Genomic DNA, 23,117 nt, shown 5'->3' on the forward strand with positions numbered 1-23,117 from the left:
AACCAGGAACAAAAGAACATTTCAGAAGAAATTGTTTTCCATTAACTCATTTAATTACATAATGCAGAATTAACTCATGAAGGCCAACAGCTTCACTGGGTTCCCAAAAGGGGAAGTCATTTGGGTGGTAAATAAGAAACTTCCACAGCTACATGAAAAAAGGTGTTTCAAATACAGAATATAAATTCTTCCGCTGCATGGCACAAATTAAACATTACCCTTCATAGCTATAACCGAGGGAATTTTACCCATTTCCTCTCAAGCACTGACTACTGACAAACTAAACGAAACGGGGGGCCGTACAGAAGCACCTGGACTCCAGGATCCTCCTTTCACCTCCATCCAAACAGACGAATCCTAATTAATTCCCTTCACATATTCAGGTATTTTGCTGGGGGCTCCCGGGAGCAAGGCTGGGGCTGCCGGGGGCTGCTGCGGGAATGTGCAGCGAGCGGGGACGGGGACGGGGATGGGGACGGAGTGAGCAGCACCAAGAGCTCAGGGAAGAGCAAAGGGCCAGCAGAAGCACATAGCCCACGTCCTCGCTGTGCCCGGCACAGGGTTATCCAGAAGACATCGCCGAGACAAGGGCTCCGAGACCATGGGGTGGTGGGTCGGGGCCCGAGCCTTTGAGTGCACTCTGCCGTCACTGCCAGGCCGTCTCGGCCCTCGCCGGGCCAGCCGTGGAAAGGGGCAATGGGGACAGTCGAAGCAGCAGCAGATGTCCCCAAGCTGGGCTGAGCTCAGCTCGGGTCTTGAGCGCGGTGGGGCAACGCGGCCACCCATGCCACGGCAGAGCTGGCCAGCAAGGCAGAGCGCCCGGCGCCGGCTCTGCGGGAGCTGCCAACCGCAGCGTGGCCATGGCCGTGACAGGGTAGGACCATACTCTTGAATTTCTCTGCACGTGTTGAGCGCTGACATGGTGCTTACATGAGTTGGGGGACATCAACACGCTGCCTTCGGGCTGCGCATGGCCTGGCACTGCGGCTGGAGATAGTGCCAGGGGAAAGTCAGCCACTCACGCTCCCTTACGACGGTGGCGCTCCCTCTTCTCCCTCAGGAGTCTGCAGTTCAGCAGAGCACTTAAACACATGCTTCAAACCCATTGACTTCAGCAGGGCTTCGGCATGTGCTGAATCAAGGTTTCGGAAGCAGTTCGCCGGGGAAGAGTGCTCTGCTAGAGTCATCAGCACCGGCCTTCTGGGTTCTCGCCCTTCTAGGTTTAATTACTACCTGCTTTTGGCACCAACGCCATTTGTGTCATGTGCTTTTATTTTTCCCAAAAGGAGCATTTGCACCATTACTATATTTATTTTATTCTGAGGAAATCCTAATGATTTCCTTTCATGCTTGATTTTGTTCCTGTTTGCAGTGGCATCCCTGCTGTCATTCTATAAATACCAGTTCTGAAGCCTTTGCAGGAGCAAGCCTGACTGAGAGCAGAGAAGGTGAAGTCAAGCTGAAGAGGCCTTTACCAGCTCTAAAAACAGCTGCTGCCGTTGCTGCTGCAAATGATTTATACCTCATCTGGAGAACAACAGTTCAGAGCCCAGAGTCGCTGCCTCCGATGATTTATTTGGCTGTGCTTGAGTTTGGCGACATGCTGTATAATGCTTTTTTGCATGGAAGTGTCACTCTGAGGGAGGTTTAATTGCTTTCAACGTGGATGGTGATGAGAACGCCTTGGAAAAGCTATTTGCATACATTTTCTAGAATACCAAATGTGTAACTTCCTCCGAGCTCAGGCAGTCTGCGACTGCTTCATTGCATTAGTCAGCTTTGCTGGATGCCTCTGAAAAATTAACAACCAGAAATTCCCCAGCATGGAGCAGAAAGTAAAACTCAGGGCCAGTTGGTTTGAATGTAGGATTATTTGTAACAGATAAAATAGCAGGACTCTGAATATGTGGTTGCAAACTATAAACACACGACTGCCCCAGGCCCTGCAGCGTTTAAGGCTCTATGGCTGACACCGCGTGCAGCTGTGCCCACATTCATGGCAACGAACGGGAAAGGACCCAGGACGGCCTGTTCCCAAGGCATCGGCTTGGCTGCAGAGTGAAAGAAAGTAAATTAGCTGTTTTGACAGTATAGGGCCAGCGTCAAACAGCTGATCCACCACCGAGGGCAGGCCCACACCTGCTCCCGGCAGCACCCGCGCCGCCGGCCAGGCACTCTCACACCAGTGCCGATTCTGGAATTGGCTCGCCAGAGCGATTACTGACGGTTTTCCTGCCAGCCAGGAGCTGCAGCGCCTGGTTCACACGCACAAACCGTTTTCCTTGTTTCTTCACAGAATTCAAGGGCAGAGCGTCTCTCGAGCGGCCTTGGAGATTTACATAGCATCAGTCACAACAATCTGGTCGAACTATTTCCCTACTCCGTCACATGTATCACTCTGCAGTGCAGTTCATTTTTGTAATTACTAAAGGTTTTGAAGCATCAAATGTTGACACAAGCAGGAGTCTGCCTAAAAGGAGTAAAACAGGTATTGATTCAGTGTCTTTGAGGGCGAGGGATCCTAAGGCACCCTGGAAATGACTTACTTCTGAACTGCAGCCATCTCTCTAGGAGAGTTTACTGTATGTCTGCATTTCCCCAGGTACATGCTCTTTTTCTGCCTAGAAGTTTTGCCTGGGGAGAACAGGAGCGTTATTTACAGCGGTCTGGGATTTCCAGGCGCACGACAGTCTGGTTGGTGGCACTGCACAGCAGTCCCTGCTGGGCTGCCATACAGAACAAAAACGATGAAGAAAAAGTACGGCATTTTTTCTGTCCATCACACAGCGAAGGCACTGCAAGACCAACACCTTCTGGAAGCGTCAGATTTGCTGTGGAGGTGCTGCGCAGTTGCACACTGTGTGTGTGATCAGCACCTTTCAAGCGTGATGGCTTTGCTGTGCAGGTACAAGAAAAGTCACAAAGAAAGGTGTCCGTCCTGGTCCTCTGCAAAGAAAGGCTCTGTTTGCCACAACCAGAGACAGCAGTCCTGGTCAGGCCGAACCTCAAAAGAGGCAGAGCGTTTTCCGCCAGACACCAAGTTTCTGAGTGAACAGGGGCTGTTTGTGCTGACCCACTGGTGCATCTGCCTCTCGGGACACTGCGACGTCGCACTGCCTGTGCAGCCAGCAAAGCCGAGAGGTTGGGAGGGGGCTCAGGAGCACGTTTCAGGATAGCAAAGCCTTTCTGGCCCGGCCACTGCCTGCTAGCCTGGCTGCAGCCTGGGCTCGAGCTGGGCATGATAAGTGCAGCTGCAGGTGAGTGCTGGTAAATCTGGTTTCAGTGCACGTGGTTCAGATCCATCCAAACAACATGAACAAGGGTTGCAGTCCATGGTCAGGCTAAGTCTGCTCAGATATTTCCCCTAGAGCACTCAAACCTAAGTCCCTGCCAGCAGCCAGGCTGTAGCTAGCTGCACAGAAACAACCCAGGACTGCACAGCACAGCAAGAAAGGCAGAATACCACCAGCTAATAAAGAACCATTAAAAACTGTAGCAAAGCAGAATATGATCATCTAAACTGGAATTTAGCCAAGACACCAGGGCTAATATTTTCTTGTTATGAACAACCTGAGTGACTACAAGATGTAACCACAGTCAGTGCCTGGAAACTGCAGCCGGAAATACTCCAGCTAGAAACCAGGAAGAATTTTGTGATAGTGAAAGTGGAAGAGGTAACCAAAGAAAGAGATAGTTTCTCTATTTCTTGATGTCGCCCAGTTAAAAAGGTATAATTCTCTGGAAGTTATGTTTTAGCCACACATTCTACCTTTCTCAAGCACAAACAATGGGATTTAATACAAAGTTTTAGAGATGATATGATCACCACCTAATGATTCAGAGGGAAGAGAGGTATCCCTTGCATCACAAGCACGACCGTCTGTTTCATCCAGGTTCGCAGGGTTTCTGTTCTTACGCAACCTCCATTTTTACTTTGCAACAGCTGAATGCGGCTAAGAAGTGAGTTTGCTAAGAACAGTGCCTAGTTACAGCAACAAACTGGGCTTTGCTTTGCCATGGGCATATTCTTCTCAGGTAAACGAAGAATAAAATTTTATAGCACGCAGTCCATTGTATACAACTTGGATTTAAGCTGTTTAGTTTATAAGGATATTTTAAACTAAACAAACAGCTTTCTGTTAACATTTTACACTGGCACTGCAGATTTCTAGGTCTAGAACAGCTCTGATCACTTAGAGCCAGCACCGCTTCCCTGGGACAGAGGGAAGGAATATTACACATAGCAGTCCAAACCCGAAGACCATGCAAGCATTTTTCTGGCAATGTCCCTGAAGTTAATTGGAGCCAGTAAAAGGCAAAGGCCTGACCCTCAGGCTTTCCAATTCTTGCACCGCAGCACTGCTCAGCATACTGGCTGTGACAGAAAAAAGGATCTGCTGGAAGAGTCATTGCAGAGGTGTAAATGAGGCAACCAGAGCTGAAATCTTCTTGGAAGGAGAAGGATCCAAGGACAATGGCCTTGCCAAAGAAGGAAATAATTCCCTTTCCTTTGGCTTTCTCTTTCTTCACCAAACACTTCCTCTCATGCACGGCCAGCTGTGGAGTGCTTTTCTATATAGGTTTTCTTCCATTCGTCCTATGCGTTTCTCTTGTTATATAACCCCTCTCTCCTATGAGATAGTTACTGTTCTGACTGGTGTTAAATCTTCATTACTGTTGCTTTTTTACTTTACCCCTCTTAACCCTGTACTTCTCCCCTTATCTTTGCTCCAGGCTGCAGGAGCAATATCCCTCTATCTAGGTCAAGAATGGACATATGATTATGGGACGTGATGCCCCTCTGTATCAAATGGGGTCCATGTGTTGTGCGTCAAAAGTGATTTGTGGAGTAGGTGTGAACAGGAGCTGTGTTTTATCAGCACAGCAACTGCTGTCCTGATGATGGATTACAGAGAGAAGGAAAGAAGCAGGAGATTCTTCTTGGGAGATGCTTCAGAGGGATGCCTACAAAAACTACCACCAACTTCCTCTAGTGCAAAGGAGGCATGAAAGAAAGCATATAAAGTGGTCAGAGCAGGAGTCAGCAAATTTGATATATTATTTTTGTCTCTGCTATACACTTTGTTGGATACCTACATCATTTCAGCTGTGAAACCTTTCTTCCCCAGCAGAGGCACCATGGCACGATGGACAGAGTACCGCAGTGCACCAAAACCCTAGCTCCTACTGCATGGTTTCCCACAGATCTGCTAAACAGCATCGAAAAAAGTTCTCCCCCTTCCTGGCGGCATCTGTGTAACTGAGCAGAAGCAAGCTGGAGGCTGGGTCTGAATCTATGGCTCACCTCCAGAAAGCCCTCAAGGCCAGTTCTGGGAAGAACCAGCTGGTGGGAAATCTGGGAGCACATTGCCATTAAACCACGCTCAGGAGAACCTACCCCAGCTGCCTCCCTGTGTCCCAGCCAGCTTTGCCATGCCATCACATTACCAACGGACAGACAAGACAGGCATCCTTCTCGGAAGGGCCCTGGCACAGGCAAGGGCTGACAGGCTTTGGAGGCAACTCAAGAGAAGGCTGCACATGAGGCGACAAGTCCTGGGAGTGTCCAGCAGCTCCGGGCTACATCCGCGAGCAAGAAATGCAGTTGTTTGTACAGTTGTGCTCTTTTCTCATTACCGTTTGTTTGTAGACATGTCACAGCAGATGCTTTTAACCAGTACAAGATACTTGGACTCTTTTGGGGCTGGTACTGGTAACTGTAATGCAGCTGACAAAATACTCTGTTTATCTTAGAATTGTCACAAGGATTTATTAATTCCCATTGAGAAAAGGGCTTTGGGGTTTTTTTTGTTGTTGTTATAAGGAAGGAGGAAGAACTTTTAAGTTATATGTCAGGAAGAATGTAACCCACAGAATACCTAAACACTGTCCTCAACAAAACAAAGTTAACAGTAAAAATAATACGCACCAACAGGGCATGCAGTAAAGGATTACTGTAGATGGGAAGAAAGCAGCACACAGGCAAGGCAGAACTTCCTTCAGCTGGTCTTTGGGTTTCACCTCCCGGATGATGAATGACTTCTGATGGGGAACAGCTGCCATGTGGCTACCGAGGGCGAGTGCAGACAGATCACTCAGTCTCTCCCACCACCCATCGGGGTGCAGAATGAGGCTGGTGGCAGCCAGGTCCAGAACAGAGAAAAGGAGGTGGCTCTGCTCACTGCCTATAGCAAAATGTTGAACTCATTGCCAGAGGAAGCTGCAGATACTAAAGTTTCCATGGCTTCAATAGCTGAACAGTGCTTGGAGAGGCTACTCAGGAGCAGTGCTGTACATCTGCCTGCTCTGCTTTTATTCCCTCTAGGTGTCTGCTTACAGCCTCCGCTGGCTTTTTTTGTGTGGGGGTGTTGATGTTTTTGAAATTCTAGTCTGACCATAGCTGATTTTTCCATTCTAGGGTTTGGGTTTTTTTAAATTTACAAATGATGGTTTCTACTGCTGATTATTTTCTTTCCCAGTCATCCATGTCTTCCCCCTCCACACACACACACAAAGCACCATCAAATTCTGGGAGGGCTACACATGCACAAAATATATAGATATACTACAGAAATCATACCTGTGACAGGGCATAGGAGGCTTAAACTTGCAATGCTTGAAATTAAACAGTGAACAACCCTTTAATGAAGATATTAGACTGAGTTGGGGAAGACATTCAGGAAGAAACGGAAAAAGGAGGTACTTCATCACTCTCTTCTGTTCCGTCATTTTCTGAACATGCAAAAGCCTTTGGAGTCTACTGTTGGAAGCAGAACTTGTGGTCTGCTGGAAGTGCTGGTCAGATATGGCTTGGCTGTCCTTGAGCCTGTCAGAAAACACAACTGTGGAATTGCATCATGCTGGTCTCCAGTCTGTCATACAGACAGTCCATGCAGTTGGTTGTCTGCAGTGGCCCAAAAGGTCAGATAAGGAAGCGATGTTAGTGAGATCTCTGCATTGATAAACAGAAATCTATCTAATGGGAGATTAGGGTGAAAAAGTTGAAGCAGGTTTCCCCAGGTGTTGGCAGGAGTTGTAGGTCTCAAGATATAGTGCTGTTCAGAGGGTAGCTGATAGGAGACCCTGTGACATTGGATTCCCTCCTCACCCATTGAGTTGCTGTGTGCTTCAGGGCAACTTCTCCAGCTGCTCTGTGCCTCAGTTTAGCCTTCTGTAAAACAGGAACAGCCTCCTGCCAAAGCCTGTCACTAAGCATAACCCATTCGCACTGTGAGAGAACCACGTCTTGAGACAGAAGGCCCATCAAAGACTGCTGCTAAAATGGACTCAAATGAGTCATAGCATACACAGCACAGCACCAGCTCTGGAATGTATGAAATGCCTGAATTCTCAGAGCAAAAAAATCTATTTAAAAGCAAAATTGAGCAAGGACAATTCCACTATGTCCTGTCTCTGGAGCAGCATCTCCCAATACTACTTGACATTGTTTGAACCATTCACCCAGCACAGCCAGTCTCTTGGGAAGACGATGAGCTCTGTGCCCTTGGTGTCGGTCTACCCAGCACAATGGTCCTTGATGGATTGCAGGGTACAAGCCGGCAGGAACAAGTAGCTGGTGCTTGCAGCAGGAGGGGGTCAGGAGGGCTGCATGGCCCTGGAGGGTGAACAAAGCTGGAGAGGTCATCAGACGCTTCCCAGCAAGCCATTTCCCAGCTTGTCTCCACATCCAACAGGAGGGAGGAGTTCAGTCTCCATGGCCTTAGCACTCAGCCACCTGACTGACATTGCCAGCAGGCAATATGACAGTGTCCTTGAGAATATTCCCTCCCGGTGCCCTTTGGGTCTCTCTTTCCGAGGCAGGGGGTCCCATTTGTTCGCATTTCAGGCTGATCACAGCCCCTGGCGACTGGCAGCCCACATTGCTGGGCGCTGACTACAGCCCAGGACGCACAATGTACTTCCCTCCATTACTGCTTCCCCCTGAATAAACTCCAGATTTATCATTTCAAAAACAGACAAAACATGAAATGAAAAGCAAACAACCCACTGGGCTCATGCATAAAATAATTTTAAGTAACAAATACCACAGCAACAGGAGAGACATTATCTGCTGAGAACTAGTGCCTGGAATTTACCTACATATATATTTACTTATATTTATACAGGTAAGTACGTATATATACACATATATACACATATATGCACAGACCCATATGCCTGCTACATATATCTAGAGACCAAGAGAGTAAGACACTATATACATGGATTAAGACACATTAAGAAGATACAAAACCAAATCTATATAGTGAAGGGTTTAAAACAATTTTCAGCATTTCATCAATCAGCCTAAGAGAATCCTTCCCATCTGCCCAAAAGCAATAAAGCAAGCAAATTACACAGCCGTCTCTTTCCCTACCTTCTTAGCGGCATGCTTAGCCTTGCCTGTATAAATAAATGTCCTCAGTTTGATAACAAAGATCGTTCATTGCTCCTCTTAAACTACAATCTGCTTTCTTGTTCTCAATCTCAGACTGGAGTGCAGGAATAAAGAGAGAAGGGAGTAGGAGGAGAGGATATTTTTGCACAGAGGTTGTTTTCAGGACAGTGCAGCTCGCCGGCATTGACATCTGCAGGCACCAGCCTGCCAACACCCTCAGGAGCTGTGGTGGGACTGATCCTGGGCGATGACGAAGCCCCCCGAAAGGCAGGTCTTTTGTAGCCAACAAATGCCCTGTTGGCACTTTGCTGCCATAGCCATAGGCATTTCCTTACATGCAGGCTAGAGATACTGGCTTTTTAAGGCCGCTGCTGATTTTGGTATTGTTGATATTGTTGATTTTAGCCGATGTCTTTGAAACGCCAGACTTCTCTTGTTGTTTGGCCTCTACCATATTCCACGCCAGAATCAGAACCTGGCTTCGAGGCAGCTTAGAGCTGAATGCACTCCACACCTTGCAAAATATTTTATTTTTACTATAAAGCAATGAAGTCAGGTAGCACATCTGAATATTTGTAGAATAGTGTTACACTAAATCTAGGTAAAGCACTGCTACCTTCCCTACAACAGCTGACAGTCTCCCTGTCACTGTGTGTCTACACAACACCATGGGAGGAAGTTCACTGCCATCTCTACTTCAGGAACAGGAATTAAAGCAAGTGTGACTATTTGACCTCCTAAAATCAGAATTTGTGGATAACCTAAAAGGCAAACTCAGATCTCTCCAAGGCCAAAGACTGCCTTAACTACTAAACCAACTTTCCTAGAGCAAATCTGGTGTACCTCTTTAGCATCAACAGCCTCCATGCATACAACCAGATAAGAGAGAACCAACTCCTGTGCCTGCAAATTAGAGCCTTCCCCTAGAGTTTTCCAGGTTACAGATGGCCACTTACTCATCTGTGTCTGCCCTGTGTTCCACATAGTGATCTATTTAGGCTACTCTGTCTCATTTAAGAACTAAACGCTTTATTACCTACAGTCACATCATCTTAGATAAGCTTAAACAACTGCAAAATTTCTGAGATCTATTAATAGAAACACTGAGCGCACATATTAATCAACAGGTGCCCACTAGCTGTGCATCAGAAAACCACAAATGAGAAGTAGGCTGAAAGGCCTCCTGCCAAAATGATTACTTTCTGTTGTGACCAAGCTCTCAGTCCATGAAAAATTATCTGTACAACGACGCCAGACTGGTGTTTGGTTCAGTAGCTGTCTCAGTGTCTGTAAATTTGTCTTACCTCTTTCCACTGGCAACAACAGGTCAAGCAACCAGTGGTATTTCCTGCTGATGAGTCAGGGAGGAGACATGAAAATCACCCTCTTCTAATACAGAACATTTTATACTTTATAATTTGATGGGGTTGATTTGATAACTTGAAAGAGACACTACTGAGATCACCTGTGGTTATTTCACTCACAGTGTGCAGCTTTGAAGGACAACACTTGATTTCAGTGGACATATGACACTTCACTCCAGCTGAGCGCCTGCATCTCCCTGTGCCTAGGGCTGCCTGTTCCCACACAGGCGCTTGACAGTGGCCCTAGTTCACTCTAGCTGCTTTGATGCTTCCCCCTTCTGTGGTGGTTCCTGGGTCCTGTGTCCTCCTTCCAGATTAATTTGTTTCCTTCAGATCCTGGCTTTTTAGAGGCTCAGTCCCAGGCTGGTGTTTCTCTAGGTTACCACTGCTCTAACTCGATCCTCCTCCCTTTCACTTCCCATCTTGAATCCTTCACATAGCCACCAGCCCTCATCTGTGTTCCCTCTTCAACCCAGGCCAGCAAGCAAAGTGAGGGGAAGGTCAGTTTACGTCCCAAGGAGTTACATTTGCAGTCATCCCCATTCTACATTAATCTCTCATTATTAAAAGCACATGACAGCTACAAGGCCAATAAAACAAAACAAGTGTGGAGCTCCCAGATCATGGCAGTTGAAAGATTTAAGGAACAAAAAAAATCCCCAAAACCCAAGGCCAAAACCAAAAAATCCCACACCAAAACAAAAGCAAAGAGAAAGCAAAACAGAGCTAAAATTTTTGGCCTTTATTGTTAGGCCAGATGATCTACTCTTCATGCCAAACAAAACTCAAGTGGATGACTAGGAAAGATAGTTTTAAGATTTTCTTTATTCTCCACCACCCTTACACAGAGTTGAACACTGCTTTGTTTTGTGACAACTGCTGTCAGTTTACATGAGACTCTAGCCCTGTCCTTTTCCCTGATCTGTGATGACTCTTCCACCACTTGTTGATTTTGCTTTGAAGAAACTTTGCCCTTGGGGATTGATGCAGTTACTCATTTTAACTCAGAGTAGCCCAGGCACAGCTATAAGAAGATACAGAAGAAGGGTGCTACAGAGAAGAGGAGGCAGACTCTGACCTGCACAATGAAAGGACAAGAGGCAACAGTTATGAAGTGCAACAAGGGAGCTTCCACTGTGCAACAAGGAAAAAACACCCTCAAAGTGGTGCAGCAGAGGGACAGGTCTCCCAGAGTCGTAGATTCTTTGTCCTTGGAGATTTAAAAAAAAAAAAAAAGGATAAGGTTCTAAGCAACCCATTCTAACTTTGAAGTTGGCCCTGCTTTGAGCAGGATGTTGGACTGGGTTATCCAGAGGTCTCTTCCAACCAAAATTTTTCTCTGTTTTCTAGGTGGACAGGATAAGGACTGAGAGGGGAGGACTGGGCTGCATAGCAGTGGAGCTACTTCATACCATGTGACCCAGAGCATGAGCCATACTTTGCGAAGGAGAGATGCACGTGGTCCCTTCTCTGCTACATTCCCATCTGTTATCCCTCAATACCTTATAATTTACCTTTTTACATTTTCACTGGACTTCCCAGAAAAGCAAAAGAAAAACCCTCAAATTTATCATGAGCTGCAAAACATGAGAATCTGCAGAAGACCAATTTCTTTTTAGAGATGTTGTTGAAGGAAATACTGAGATTTTGCCTTTCAGCGAACAGCTAGTTTCAGCCACCTACACAGAGTGACTTGCATTAGTCTCTGCTAGTACTGATGCAACACTCCCTATCTCTCTGGTGTTTTGACACAATACATTAGGAGCACTTCACAAATACTGAAATTGGCCAAGGACTGGCAAATGTTGAATTTTATTTTTTACACAAAAAAGGAAGAAATTGCCTGTGTTTTATCAGCTTAACTGTAATACATTCTGGATCAAGCTTCATTATTTATGGATGAAGTGGTGTTTATAGTCTCCACCCCAGAGCATCATGAAAACTCAGATGATAGAGTCCCGGAGCTTCTGATGTGCTGGAGGCACAACCCCCAATTTACAACAGAAGTAAGATGTGGACATCACTTCTGGAAATCAGCTTGCACCACCTTGCAAAGTGGCATCCTCATTCTTCACTGAAATCAGTGAGTTTTAAGTGCTCCACATCACATGTGCTTAAACTGAAGTCATGCACTCTAAACTGACCCAAACACAACTGTGACAGGATGAGTTAAAGCAGATGGGGATTAGCAAACTGAAGATTGTAGGAAATTAGCCAGTGTAAACAAACGCTTGGTTAAAACTGTAGTAAGAACATCTAGGTCACCACAGAACCACATTAGAAGATGAGAGCAAAGAAAGAGGTGTGGGTTTAGTCTGACTACAGGAAACCAGACATACTACAGCTCTGCCCTGCCTACAACACAAGGGGGAAAAACAGCTGCATCCAAAATCTAACAGCTTTTTAAGCTCAAACATATTCATACCTATATGAATGGCATTCACTTTCCTGTAAACAGATCACATGAGTATCAGTGTGTCTGTAAAATGAATCCACAATTACATTTTGATTAAAGTGGGGCTGATATTCTAAAGGGCCTTCAAAATGCACCCAAACTTTATTAACCAATATGTCTGTGTGTACAAACCTTACTGAGGAGGTCAAAATAAAAATGAACAGAGGTACATGTGATGTTGTTATACTATTTAAAATGTTTATATAGTGCCTATCCTCCCTCCACCTCAGACATTCACAGATTTGATGTCTGTGATGTCTCTTCATGACTGCTTTTGTAAACTAGGAAGTGCTACTTAATCCCAATTTCCAGGTACAAAATGATGCACAGGAAAGCTTAAAGACCCAAGATCACAGCAGCTGTTTGTGCCAGAGGAGAGAATTTGAAGCTTACACTGTAAGACTGACAGCCAAATGCTATTTTACTTCAAATGCATTTTGCGACAGATTTTGAGGCAGTGGCTTTCTGATTCAGCTTGATGGCAACCTGATAAATGCTAATTTGACACTGCTTCTTTTTGCTGTAAAGTCATGATTCTCAATCTCTGGTTGAGTAGTGAAAGTTGACTGTGAATAAGCTGTGCACCTACTACCATGCATTTACCCCAGGTCTGTAGCTAGAGTGGAAAACATTTAGGGGAGCTACAAATTGAAAAAGGATGAAAACATCTTATTTCAAAATTCAGGATCCATCTACTGCTTTCAGGCACTACAGAAGATTTTGATGTGATATGTCAACATACATTTGTAGTCGCTATACCCAGATTTTCAACTTTCCTTCTGAAGCAATAACCCCAGGCCACCATAAGCTGAGTCTCAGTGTAAGAACAAGCCTTGGTGATGGCAGGTGAGGGACAAGGAGCCACTGGGTGATGGTGACTGAGCGGAAAGAAGCCACCAGGCGATGGTGGCTGAGGGAAAGGAGCTGCTCTGTGACGACGGCGGAGGAACAAGGAGCCGCAGGGTGATGGTGGCTGAGGGACAGGCCCCACGCGTGTCCCCGCGGGGCAGGCGCCGACCCCCCCGCGGTCGGACTCCCCGAGGGAGCGGCAAAGCCCCGCTCGGCTGCGCGGGAAGGCACACATGACGCCGCAGCGCGAGGCCGTGACGACAGAGCCGTCGCTACGCAACCGAGGGACAGCTCGCGGCCCGGCACGCGCGCAGCCGCCCCCGCTGTCACGTGACACCCCCCCCCAGATCACGCGGTCGTGCCCGCAGAAAGACGCCCGGAGCGGGTAGCGGGTAGCCGCGCGGCACGCATGCGCGCTCTCGCCCCCGCGAAGAACGTCCTTTTCCTATCATAGAGTTGACGGCTGGCTTGCAGAGCGCCGGCAGGGAGTCCCGGAAGTGCCTGCGTTTGCCGGTTCCCGGCGCGAGCGCGGTGGAGGCTTTACACAGGCTGCCGGCAAGATGGCGGAGTGAGTGTGGCGGCGGCCGGGCTACGGGGGGGCGGGCGGCGGCCGGGCCCGGGCCGCGCTGGGGGGAGCCCCCTCCCGCCCCCACCCGGGACTGCGCCCTCAGCCTCGCTGCCGCGTGCCGGGAGGCTGCCCGCTGCCCCGGGGCGGCCCGCCGGGGCGCTGGGGGCGGCGGGCCGGGCCGGGCCGCGGCCCGTGAAGCCGCCCTGCGTGACAGGGGCCCTGCCGAGAGCCGGCAGGGGCGGCAGCGCTGTCCGCGCCGGTGTCGCGGCACGGGCACAGCAGGAGTGTGGGGCAGGACGGGCTGCGTGGGGCTGGTTCGTCCTCTCGGTTGTCTGCCTGCATCCCCAGCTGCAGTGCACTTGGTGCAGGGCATTTGGTGCCTGTAGTGAATGAAGGGGCGCAGCGATAACCGACTCCACGAGTCTGAGCTTCCAGTATTTGCTTGTGGTTAGAGACCACTTCTTAAAAGCAGCCTCAGCATGTTCGTCGTTAGAACCGACTGGGTATGGTCTGCTGGGTATTGTTTTGTGTGCTTAATTGCCTTTGGTAGGCTAATGCTGTATTCTGTTGCTCCTAACCAATATAATGACATATTGCATTATTCTGACAGGTCTGCAAATGTCACCCATGAGGTCATCAATGCCACCCTCCACACTACACTTGCTGCTACTACCAAATTGGTGGTTCCTACACCTGCTAAACCCATCCTTCCAGTTCAGACTGGAGTCCAAGCACAGCAAGAGGAGCAGTCTAGTGGCATGACTATTTTTTTTAGTCTTCTTGTATTAGGTGAATGATGAACTGAAAATGGCTTTTAACTGCTGTTAAGTATACTCTGTAACTGAACATACAGTTTATTTTTTAAAAACACAGTATTTTATTTCTCCTCTGTTTCTTTCTCTGTGGAGCAGAGTGTTGTACAGGCACAGGGAGAAGAGTTGGGTATATAACCAACTGAATGCTCCAAAACATGTGGAAAGCTGAGGACCACTGCAGATCTTTTTATTTTGGTCTTAAAGTGCAAACCACACGTTTAATTGGCTTTACATTCCTTAACAAGTGAACGATGTGTTTGCTTATGAAAAAGACACTATCAGAAAATTCCATGGTATTTGCATCTGTTTTTGAGGAGAATGTACTAGAGAGAGGTCAATTAACTACTGCCAGCACTTCTGCACAGCATTCAGATATTTTGGTAAAAGAAACAAGAGAAGACAGTCTGATTTACATGCACAATACTAAGTTCAGTATTTGTTCTATCTCTTCTTAACTTTCCTATGCACATGAGTGCAATAATAAGATATGTGGATTGCCATAATTATTCTTATTAATGTATGTCTTGTATATAAATAGATGTTTTGAATGGCAGTTGCACACCCAACTTTTCTGTAAGTTAAGGCTGTCATCTCTCTTTTCTTTAATAGGATATAGTTATCTATTGCCATTTGCTATGAACAATTCTGTAGTCAAAACTGTAACAATAACAAAAATTTCGTGGAGGGTTAAGGGTTTGTCTTTTTTTCTTTTGTGTGTATGTGTGCTTGGTTCCTCCAAAGCCAGCTGAGCTGAGAGAGCATCTCCTTTGAGAAAGACAGGTCTTCTAAATGGTTGGTCTTTCCAGTGTCATTTAGAGAAAACGATAGGCATGGAGTTGACAGCAATGCAGAAACTTTTGTAAATTTGTTTGGGTAAAAAAAAATTGATTTTGTCTCCTATAAATAACTGATATTAAATGCAGCAAAAGTAGAAAGCTTCTGCATATTTCTGAAATATCCATTTGTCTTCAAAGAGGGTTAATGTTTTCCCAGGGGCCAATGACATGTTAGAATTTGGACCAATACAAAAGAAAGATCAAAGCAAAATGCAGTCGATCAGAAGACTAAGATTAAAATAAGATTTCTGAATATATGCGTCTCATGATTTTGAAAGGGCTATTCACAGTAAAATTGTGTTCCTAGGACTTAAGAACAGGGCTATGATTTCAGACTGTGTTCCAGACTCTGGTTTTGACTGGAATATATGCCAGTCTGATAGCTTAATGCATCTTGAAAGGATCACCCTCAGGAAAGTGGAGTTTTTTGAACAAAGTAAAACCAGCGTAAAAGCTTATTGTTATAATTATTCCCATTCATAATCTCTGTTTTAAGGGTGTAGGAGGGGTGAAAAGCAATCTTTTGATGCAAATAATGCTTTTTAATTTGAATGTTGTGAGCTGTAAAATGGCCTTTAAAAATGTTCTGCACTAGAATGAGCCCAGAAGCTGATCTGTCCAGAGCTGGGTGTGTCAAAGTCAAGCCTCTATTTTAAAATGCCTAAAATAGCATGTGTTCTGCGGCCTGTTAATCTGTTCAGGCACCACTTGAGTTTCAACAGCCCATTGGGCCAAAAGGGCATACCTTTATTCAATTAAGTTCATGTGATCCATGGTTTCCCTACTGTTATGTTATATGCTTTTAATCTGCTCTTCCTTGAGGGGGGGCCACATAAACGATCTTTTAGCCTGTTCAAAGTACTGTTTTTTTTCCAGCCTTTTGACTGATTGGTGTGCTCCTGACACGTGCAAGTATCTGAAACAGATGATACATTGCCGCATACAAACCGACCACTCTTACACAGGGAATAAGTGACAAATCAGCTAAAGAGCGAAGTGGGCTGTCCTAATGTTTCTGGTGGTGGGAGTTACTTCTAAGGCTATGGTTGTAGTCAAAAGCTGGTAGAAAGGAGCTGGTGTTCAGAACTGCTAGACAGAAAGCATGTTGGTGCTTGCCTTTGGAGTTTGTTGGATAGCTGTAGAGTCCAGATGCCTTTATGGATCTATCCCAAAGCACACTAGCAAATGCTGTTGCCACAGTAATCACAGATGTCCTTATTGGATGAGTGTTATTTGGGTTTCACAGGCAGGAAATGGATACAGAACTTAATGGTACTGATTGACAAGTGAATAAAAACTTTGCTTGGGATGACATGAGGAGGCTGTTGCTCCAATAGTCTGTCTGGGGCTGGCAGCCCAAAGTCTGAGTTGCTTGTTGGAGAGCTTCTGAACTGCTGCAGTCTCTAATACAGCATTTTAAAGTAATCACCAGTTTAAGTGTGCATTAAATTATTGTGCTGTAAACTTTGGTGGTTTGAGAACTGACTGATCAACATCATAAAGATGGGTGGAGTGGAAATGGAATGAATGTGTGGGGAAGGGAGCCCTACCAGTCTTCCTGAACTGAACTATCCCTGCTTATCGCTCAGAACACACAGTTTTGACCCTGAATAAATGACATACCAGTAATTGAGCAGATATTACGGTGTATTTTATGAGTCCTCGCTCTGCTGATAAGTCTATCAGGCCATTCATGTGCACATAAATGCTAAGCATGCTCTGTATGAGCTGGGTGTGTGAGATACCACGTGGGCGAATGTAGGCATCAGTGCGATACCATTCCTTAGCATTATATGGGAGAGCAGGACGACAAAAAGTGATATTTATATTATGAGGTTTGTGCTTTGTTTCTGAATTGTTAACGCAGATCATGTTGTAGAACCCTGTGGTTCACAGGTGTAGTGAACTGAAAAAACTTGTCAATGCTCAGAATTATTTGTGGACCATTTTGCACCCTTCAAACTGTAAATTGAAAACGCAGCTCTGAACCAGCTGCAAAGTAGTTTGTTTTTTAGTAATTAGAAGGAACTACTAAACCAAGTCACTTAAGAGCAGTTCAGAGAAGCTTGTTCATTCATGAGTTCAAAATGTGTGCTGTTGCAGTTTAGGTCTGGCACTGTAATGCCCACAGTGTAAATTGAATGAAAGCTGCAGGCACTTACAAGGCCTGGTGTAAAGAGAATGAAGATTCCTATTGCAATTATGACTAGGTTTGTCAAATACACAGTTTAAAACAGTCTGCTGAGATTAACAGGCCACAATTTGATTCCACCCTATAAAATGCTATTGGTTCTGCTTGGACTTGAGGTGCTTTCTGACAAAATGTGAGCAGTAATACTGTTAATATTCCAGGCCACTGTCCGATAATTTCCTTGCACATTGAGTCAAATCCATGTATTAGAGACGTGCAGACCAGCGTTGTGCCATCCTTCACTCTCCTTGTTCAACCCTTTGTTCAGCTACATTAAAACGGGACAGTGGTGGTAGATTCAACATTCAGATCCTACATCAAATTTGTTTGGAACATAGCAATCCAGGATTATTTGAGTCTTCTAGCAAAGTTTTCAGTCTGCAGTAGTTATAAAAGAATCAAATGGTGTCTTCCAACCATATCCACTGGTGATATCCAGATCTGCTACAAATCCTTTGTAATTTGCCTTTCCCGTTGCTAGAAGGGCTGCAAAGGGATTTTGAGATTATTCCAACCTTCATTTTTATTGTGAAGCATAGACTTTTTCTCACTGTCTGGGTAAAATACATTACCACAGTAAAAAAAAAAAAAATCGAATTTTGGAAAAGAATAAATAAATGTCTCATTAGATTTATATTCTCATTTTCTTAACTTCTGCTAAATCTGTTTTGCGTTTTTCTAGAGCAGCGCTGGTCCTTTGCCCTTACTGGTTTAATTTTCAGCGATGCTCAGCAATAAAAGTTTCTGCTGATTTGGATAGCAATTTGGCTGAACTTTGTTCTGAAAAGCAGGATATTTAAACTTTTACCCATCCTGCAACTTCCTAGCGCACTAAATAGGAGTTATAGAGAATATGGAGCAAAACTTTTCTCAGAGGTGCACAAAAGGAACAAGAAGCAGCAGTCAAGTTGCAACAAAGGAAACACAGGTTGTATGGAAGGAGAAAATTCTTTACCACAAGGGTGTTTAAGCACTGGAACTGGGGCCTGGAGAGGTTATGATGTCTTAATCTTTGGAGATTTTCAAAACTTGACTGGACAAGGCCCTGAGCCTCTTCTCTAACTCTGAAATTAGCCCTGCTTTGAGCAGGAAGCTGGACTAGATGACTTCCACAGATCCCTTCCAGTGTAAACTTTTTCTGTGATTCCATGGTTGTCCATTTGGATTAAGTCTGTTTGCTCAGAGGAGATCAGATGTGAGTGTGTGTAGCTTTGAAATTCTAATTGCAGCAATGTGTACATGTGTGTGTACATGTTTTCTGTCAAAAATATGAAAATGTTTATGGAAAAAGATATTAAGACAGTATATTCTATATGACTGTCATTTTTCACAGCTATTGTTGAGAGAAAGTTTTATTTTAAGCAGAATCAGGCTCTAAAGGTAGTAATACTAGTATTTTTAGAACACAAATTTAAGTTCCAAAATTGATCTTAGTTGTTTTATGTCGTTTGCAGATTCATTTAAGTACTTCATTGAGAGTCAGGAACATAAAATTTGTTTAATTTCATTTGTGGGTTCCTAGTAAATCATTAGGAAAATTTTTGCTATGTATATTTTAGAAATACTGCTTAGAAGCTTATTTTATACGCTTCTAACACTTATCTTCTGCTGTTGTCTTATTTTCCCTCACAGCTATCTGCATCATATTGGTGCATTTACTGATAAAATACAGACTTCATTTTCTACCAGAGAGTGTGGCTGTTGTTTCTTTAGGTGAGTAACCATGACATTTTTATACTGAATTTGTGTTAATCGAGGGGCTCTCAGTAATCTATTTTTTGCTTGAAATAGTGCTCTGTTGAGTGTTAGACATCACTAGAACTGAATACAGTTTAAAGAGAGAAAAATAACTAACTTATAGAATTAAATTAATGGAAAAAAATCAAGATATAAGTGTATGCACAGAGACTGGTCCAGCAAAATGTCAAATATAGGCAATATAGCAATGTCACTGCCTTGGTACTTTGGCAACTGCCTCCACTCTTGCATCTGCACTGTAGGACAAGATACTGCAGTACTGCCTGGCAGCCAGACTCTGGCCTTCCCTTTCAAGTGGCACCTGTGTTTGTTTCCATTTCAGTAGAACATTATGTCTTGTATGTGTGGTTTAATCTAGTTGGAGAATATAATTGTAGCCTGAGAACTTGCCTAGATACTTAATTATCCCTGTAGTACCATAACAAGAGCTCTTTCTATGACTTGAAATACAGGAATGCCACCTGTAATGAAGATCAAGTGCTTAACTAATTTGAAGTAAATGTGGAGTATTCTTAAGCCTGCAGTTTTATGTTAGGGAAACTTCACTTATTTGTATGCTGTTTCTCCTGATTTATAAATGTGTAAAGGAGGAGGAAATCAGACCAAATACATTTTCTGGATGTATTGTCTACTATAATGTTTAAATAACCTGGTTTAACTAACACCAGGCAACAGCTTTTCTAACTTGCTTACCAGACTCTGTTATATCTTTGCTTCTATTACTAGTGAAAGTTTCACAGCTGTTCAAAAAGTATAGCCCAAAGAGAAAGATGCTTAACTATAATTCTAACCTAGAGTGGAGGAGAGTAAAGCTTGCTGAGCAGGTATTTTTTCATCTTTCTCCTGGACTGTGCCTGCTGTGCTTTCTGACACCTTCTCTCATATCTCTTAACTGTATTTTCACACAAATTCTCAATTATCTCCTTATCAGATTTCTCAGTGGGAGGAAATAAGCTTTCCAGTGCTTGCCAGTACCTTATGCTTTCTGAGAAACAGGAATCTTCATGCATCTTGGGTGCTAGATTGAAAAGATCTCAGAGCTGTTACTTAGCAGAAAGAAAATCATCTTTTCACTCAGGCATAACTTCCTGAATTTTTAGATAAAACTATTTAATCCAGGCCACGTCATATTACTAGCCCAGTAGAAGGTCTTGAAGCTTAAAGAGGGATTCATTTGGGAGGTCATATTTGAGTTTTGATATTGATGTGCAGCTGAAAAACAAATAGACTTTTAAGAGATCTGTCCTAGTGCTGGTATGGGTTCCCTGGATATTGCACACACACCTCATCTTTATAGTAGCAGCATCCATCAGACTTCTTGTACACTTATGCTTCCATCTGCTGTAGTATGACATAGGGAAGAGCTGCTGCAAGTCATCCTCACTTTTTCATCCCCATAGAAGCCATGCAGTGTTTGATTCACTATTGACACACTTCTCTTTTCTTCCTTTCTTACATATTGCTTTCTGTGGTGAGGTGTTCTATATGGTACCTCTTCCAGTGTCTTGAAAGGATACGAAAGGACTTCGCTATCCCTCTCGTGTCCTTCTTTGTACACAAAAGTCCAGGTGAAAGGGATTGATTTAGCTTCTAATCAAGCTAGTTATTGAAAAGCTAATCTAAATTTAAGCATAATCCCTAATTTAAAATGCAGCAATATATTGCTTAGTCCTGTTGGCATAATTTTGGATTTTTTTATGCTATTCCCTTGATTCTGCCCCAAGCCACCTATTAGGCAGTGTTGACCTAAGGGGTTAGGCCAGCTTGCATCACTGCTCCTGCTGAGGGTTGCAGAGAGCAGCACAGGCACAGACATTCTTCTCTGTTTCTTGTTCTTGGCATCTCAGCAGCAGGGCAAGGATTTTAGCTGTGCCACTGAGTTCTGTGCTCCTGTCCCAACAAAAGCCTATTCATGAAATTGCTAAGTTTTCTTACTGGGGCTGTCACTGCTGCAAAAATTTGCAATAAGTAGCAGCAATGCATCTCCGGTATTTTTGCATAGAGGGCATGTAATAAGCTTACGCAGTTCAGTTTTCAGTGTGAACCACAGCATAGCTGTAGTCTCTCTCCCAAACTGGACTGAATGATATCAGCAAATGCAATTCCAATAAAGTCAAGAGAGTGTTATACCCACTAACAACAGGACTAACAGATGTCCTGTGTCACTTAAGCCTTATTTATTTAGTTTATTGACTCAGTCATATTTAAACTACTGTCAGCTCTGTTGACAGGACGTGGCATCTGTATAATCACTGGAATTGCCAGCTAATTGCTGGTCAGTGAACCTCTGTTACTGGTAATGATCTACACAGCTGCAAGAGCACAGCTTGAGTTTCAAGTATCCAGTTTTGCCAGCAGTGCCAGAAGTGAGGTGTGTTCTATTTTGACTTGTAAATTAAGCAAATGTTGTCAGGCAGTTATTGAGGGCTAATAATATGGCAGCAGAGCAGATAAGTATGATTTTATGACTGTTTCTCCTCCCATTGTCTAAGCTACACATAAGCCTGTGTTTTACAGTTTCTGGGGTATGTTACTTTTCTGGTGGAAAGGGAGGGAATGCATTCTGTCGGGCTCTATTTTGATCTTAGTCCTTAAAAGTTACTGGAATTTGGTTGGTGTAAAATAGTTGCCATAAAAAATTTTCTCAGGAAAAATAAAGATTGTTTATATCAAGAAACTTGCTATAAAGTTTTCGAAGGAATTAACTTAGATTAACTGTTACTGACTTAATGTTCCAATTAGCCCCTTGATAAAAATGCTGAATGGATCTTCCTGATTTAACAGATGGAATCAGCTGAAAGGAAACTGTTTTCATTAATCTAGTAATAAAAGAAGAGTAGTTTGCAAAGGTGTACAGGAGAGGTTGTACAAATCAGCATCCAAGTTTCATCCTGCTTCTCTTAAGCCCTCACAGTGATGCATTCTTCTGTGCAGCTCTCCTTCATGACTACCCTTAGAGTAATCATGGTTTAGTAATGCTGTTGTGCATGGTGTGCAGCTAGAAGTGACTTGTACTGTAGAAAGGTGTGAGTTGTATAATTCAAGCTCATCCTTTTCTTTTACCCTCTGCTGTTGCCTTACAAACATTTATGTTGTTGTTTGTTTGACTTAATATCAGAAGTAAATTCCATCTATCACTCGGAGCTAGGATCATTAAAAGATACAGTCCCTCACATTATTCTTTCTTCCTTCATTGCACTATTCACTGTTAGTGAGTCCCTATTCTGTCCCTGTGCCTGTGCTGAATTTTGTATATATTCTGGCAACCTAACAGTAATGCAGTGATAAACTGGTTGTTCTGACTCACTCAATAACGATCGTCACTCTGGTAAATGATATCAAAAACTGTATGCTTGTTGCCATTCAGCTCTGTGTTGCAGATTTTAGTATCAGATTTAGAATAGCTTTCCAAGATTTTGATTAACTGAGAAAGTAAAATCAAATCTGCATGTAAACTTTTGAAGCAGATCAACCAGTTTAAGTTGATTTCCCAACCGTTTGTTACTACTCTCTTAGCTGAGATATAGTTGATTGTGTTACCACAATTTACTTCAGTGTGATATGAAACAGATTAGCCTAAACTGCAGTTGAAGGTGGAGTAGGTGATTCTGTTTCAGCTTGCTCTGAAATTAATGTATATCGAACAAAGAACTTTTTTTAAGTGCTACAATTGTTTAAAAAATAAATGTGTAACCACACCTTTACTATGATAAACCTCTAATGCTTTAATTTGCTTGACAGAAATAAAGATTTTTTTTGCTCAGATCTGTAAATTTTCATAACTATCTAACAAAACTGTCTTAGAGGTACCAGATTTTCATAAAAATAAAGATTTTGCTATCTCAGTGTACTATATGCTTATGTTGGTTTTATCATAGTGTTG

The 23,117-nt window shown here is 44.0% G+C and overlaps 1 protein-coding gene across 3 annotated transcripts in view; it reads left to right on the forward strand.

Moving 5' to 3' along the window:
* Positions 1-13,419: 13,419 nt before the first annotated feature.
* The window catches only part of SLC9A8 (solute carrier family 9 member A8), a 35,355-nt gene continuing 25,657 nt past the window's right edge, over positions 13,420-23,117 (forward strand). For all 3 annotated transcript variants that reach the window (XR_010885967.1, XR_010885968.1, XM_067307437.1), the window contains exons 1-3: positions 13,420-13,634; positions 14,245-14,423; positions 19,109-19,189. Coding sequence is in view for 1 of the 3 variants with exons in the window: in XM_067307437.1 (XP_067163538.1) it covers positions 13,627-13,634; positions 14,245-14,423; positions 19,109-19,189 (268 nt within the window). In the remaining 2 variants the exon portion in view is untranslated. The remainder of the gene's footprint in view (positions 13,635-14,244; positions 14,424-19,108; positions 19,190-23,117) is intronic.

Source organism: Apteryx mantelli, chromosome 18 (assembly GCF_036417845.1).
Source record: "Apteryx mantelli isolate bAptMan1 chromosome 18, bAptMan1.hap1, whole genome shotgun sequence".
In the NCBI taxonomy this organism is placed as follows: Eukaryota; Metazoa; Chordata; class Aves; order Apterygiformes; family Apterygidae; genus Apteryx; species Apteryx mantelli.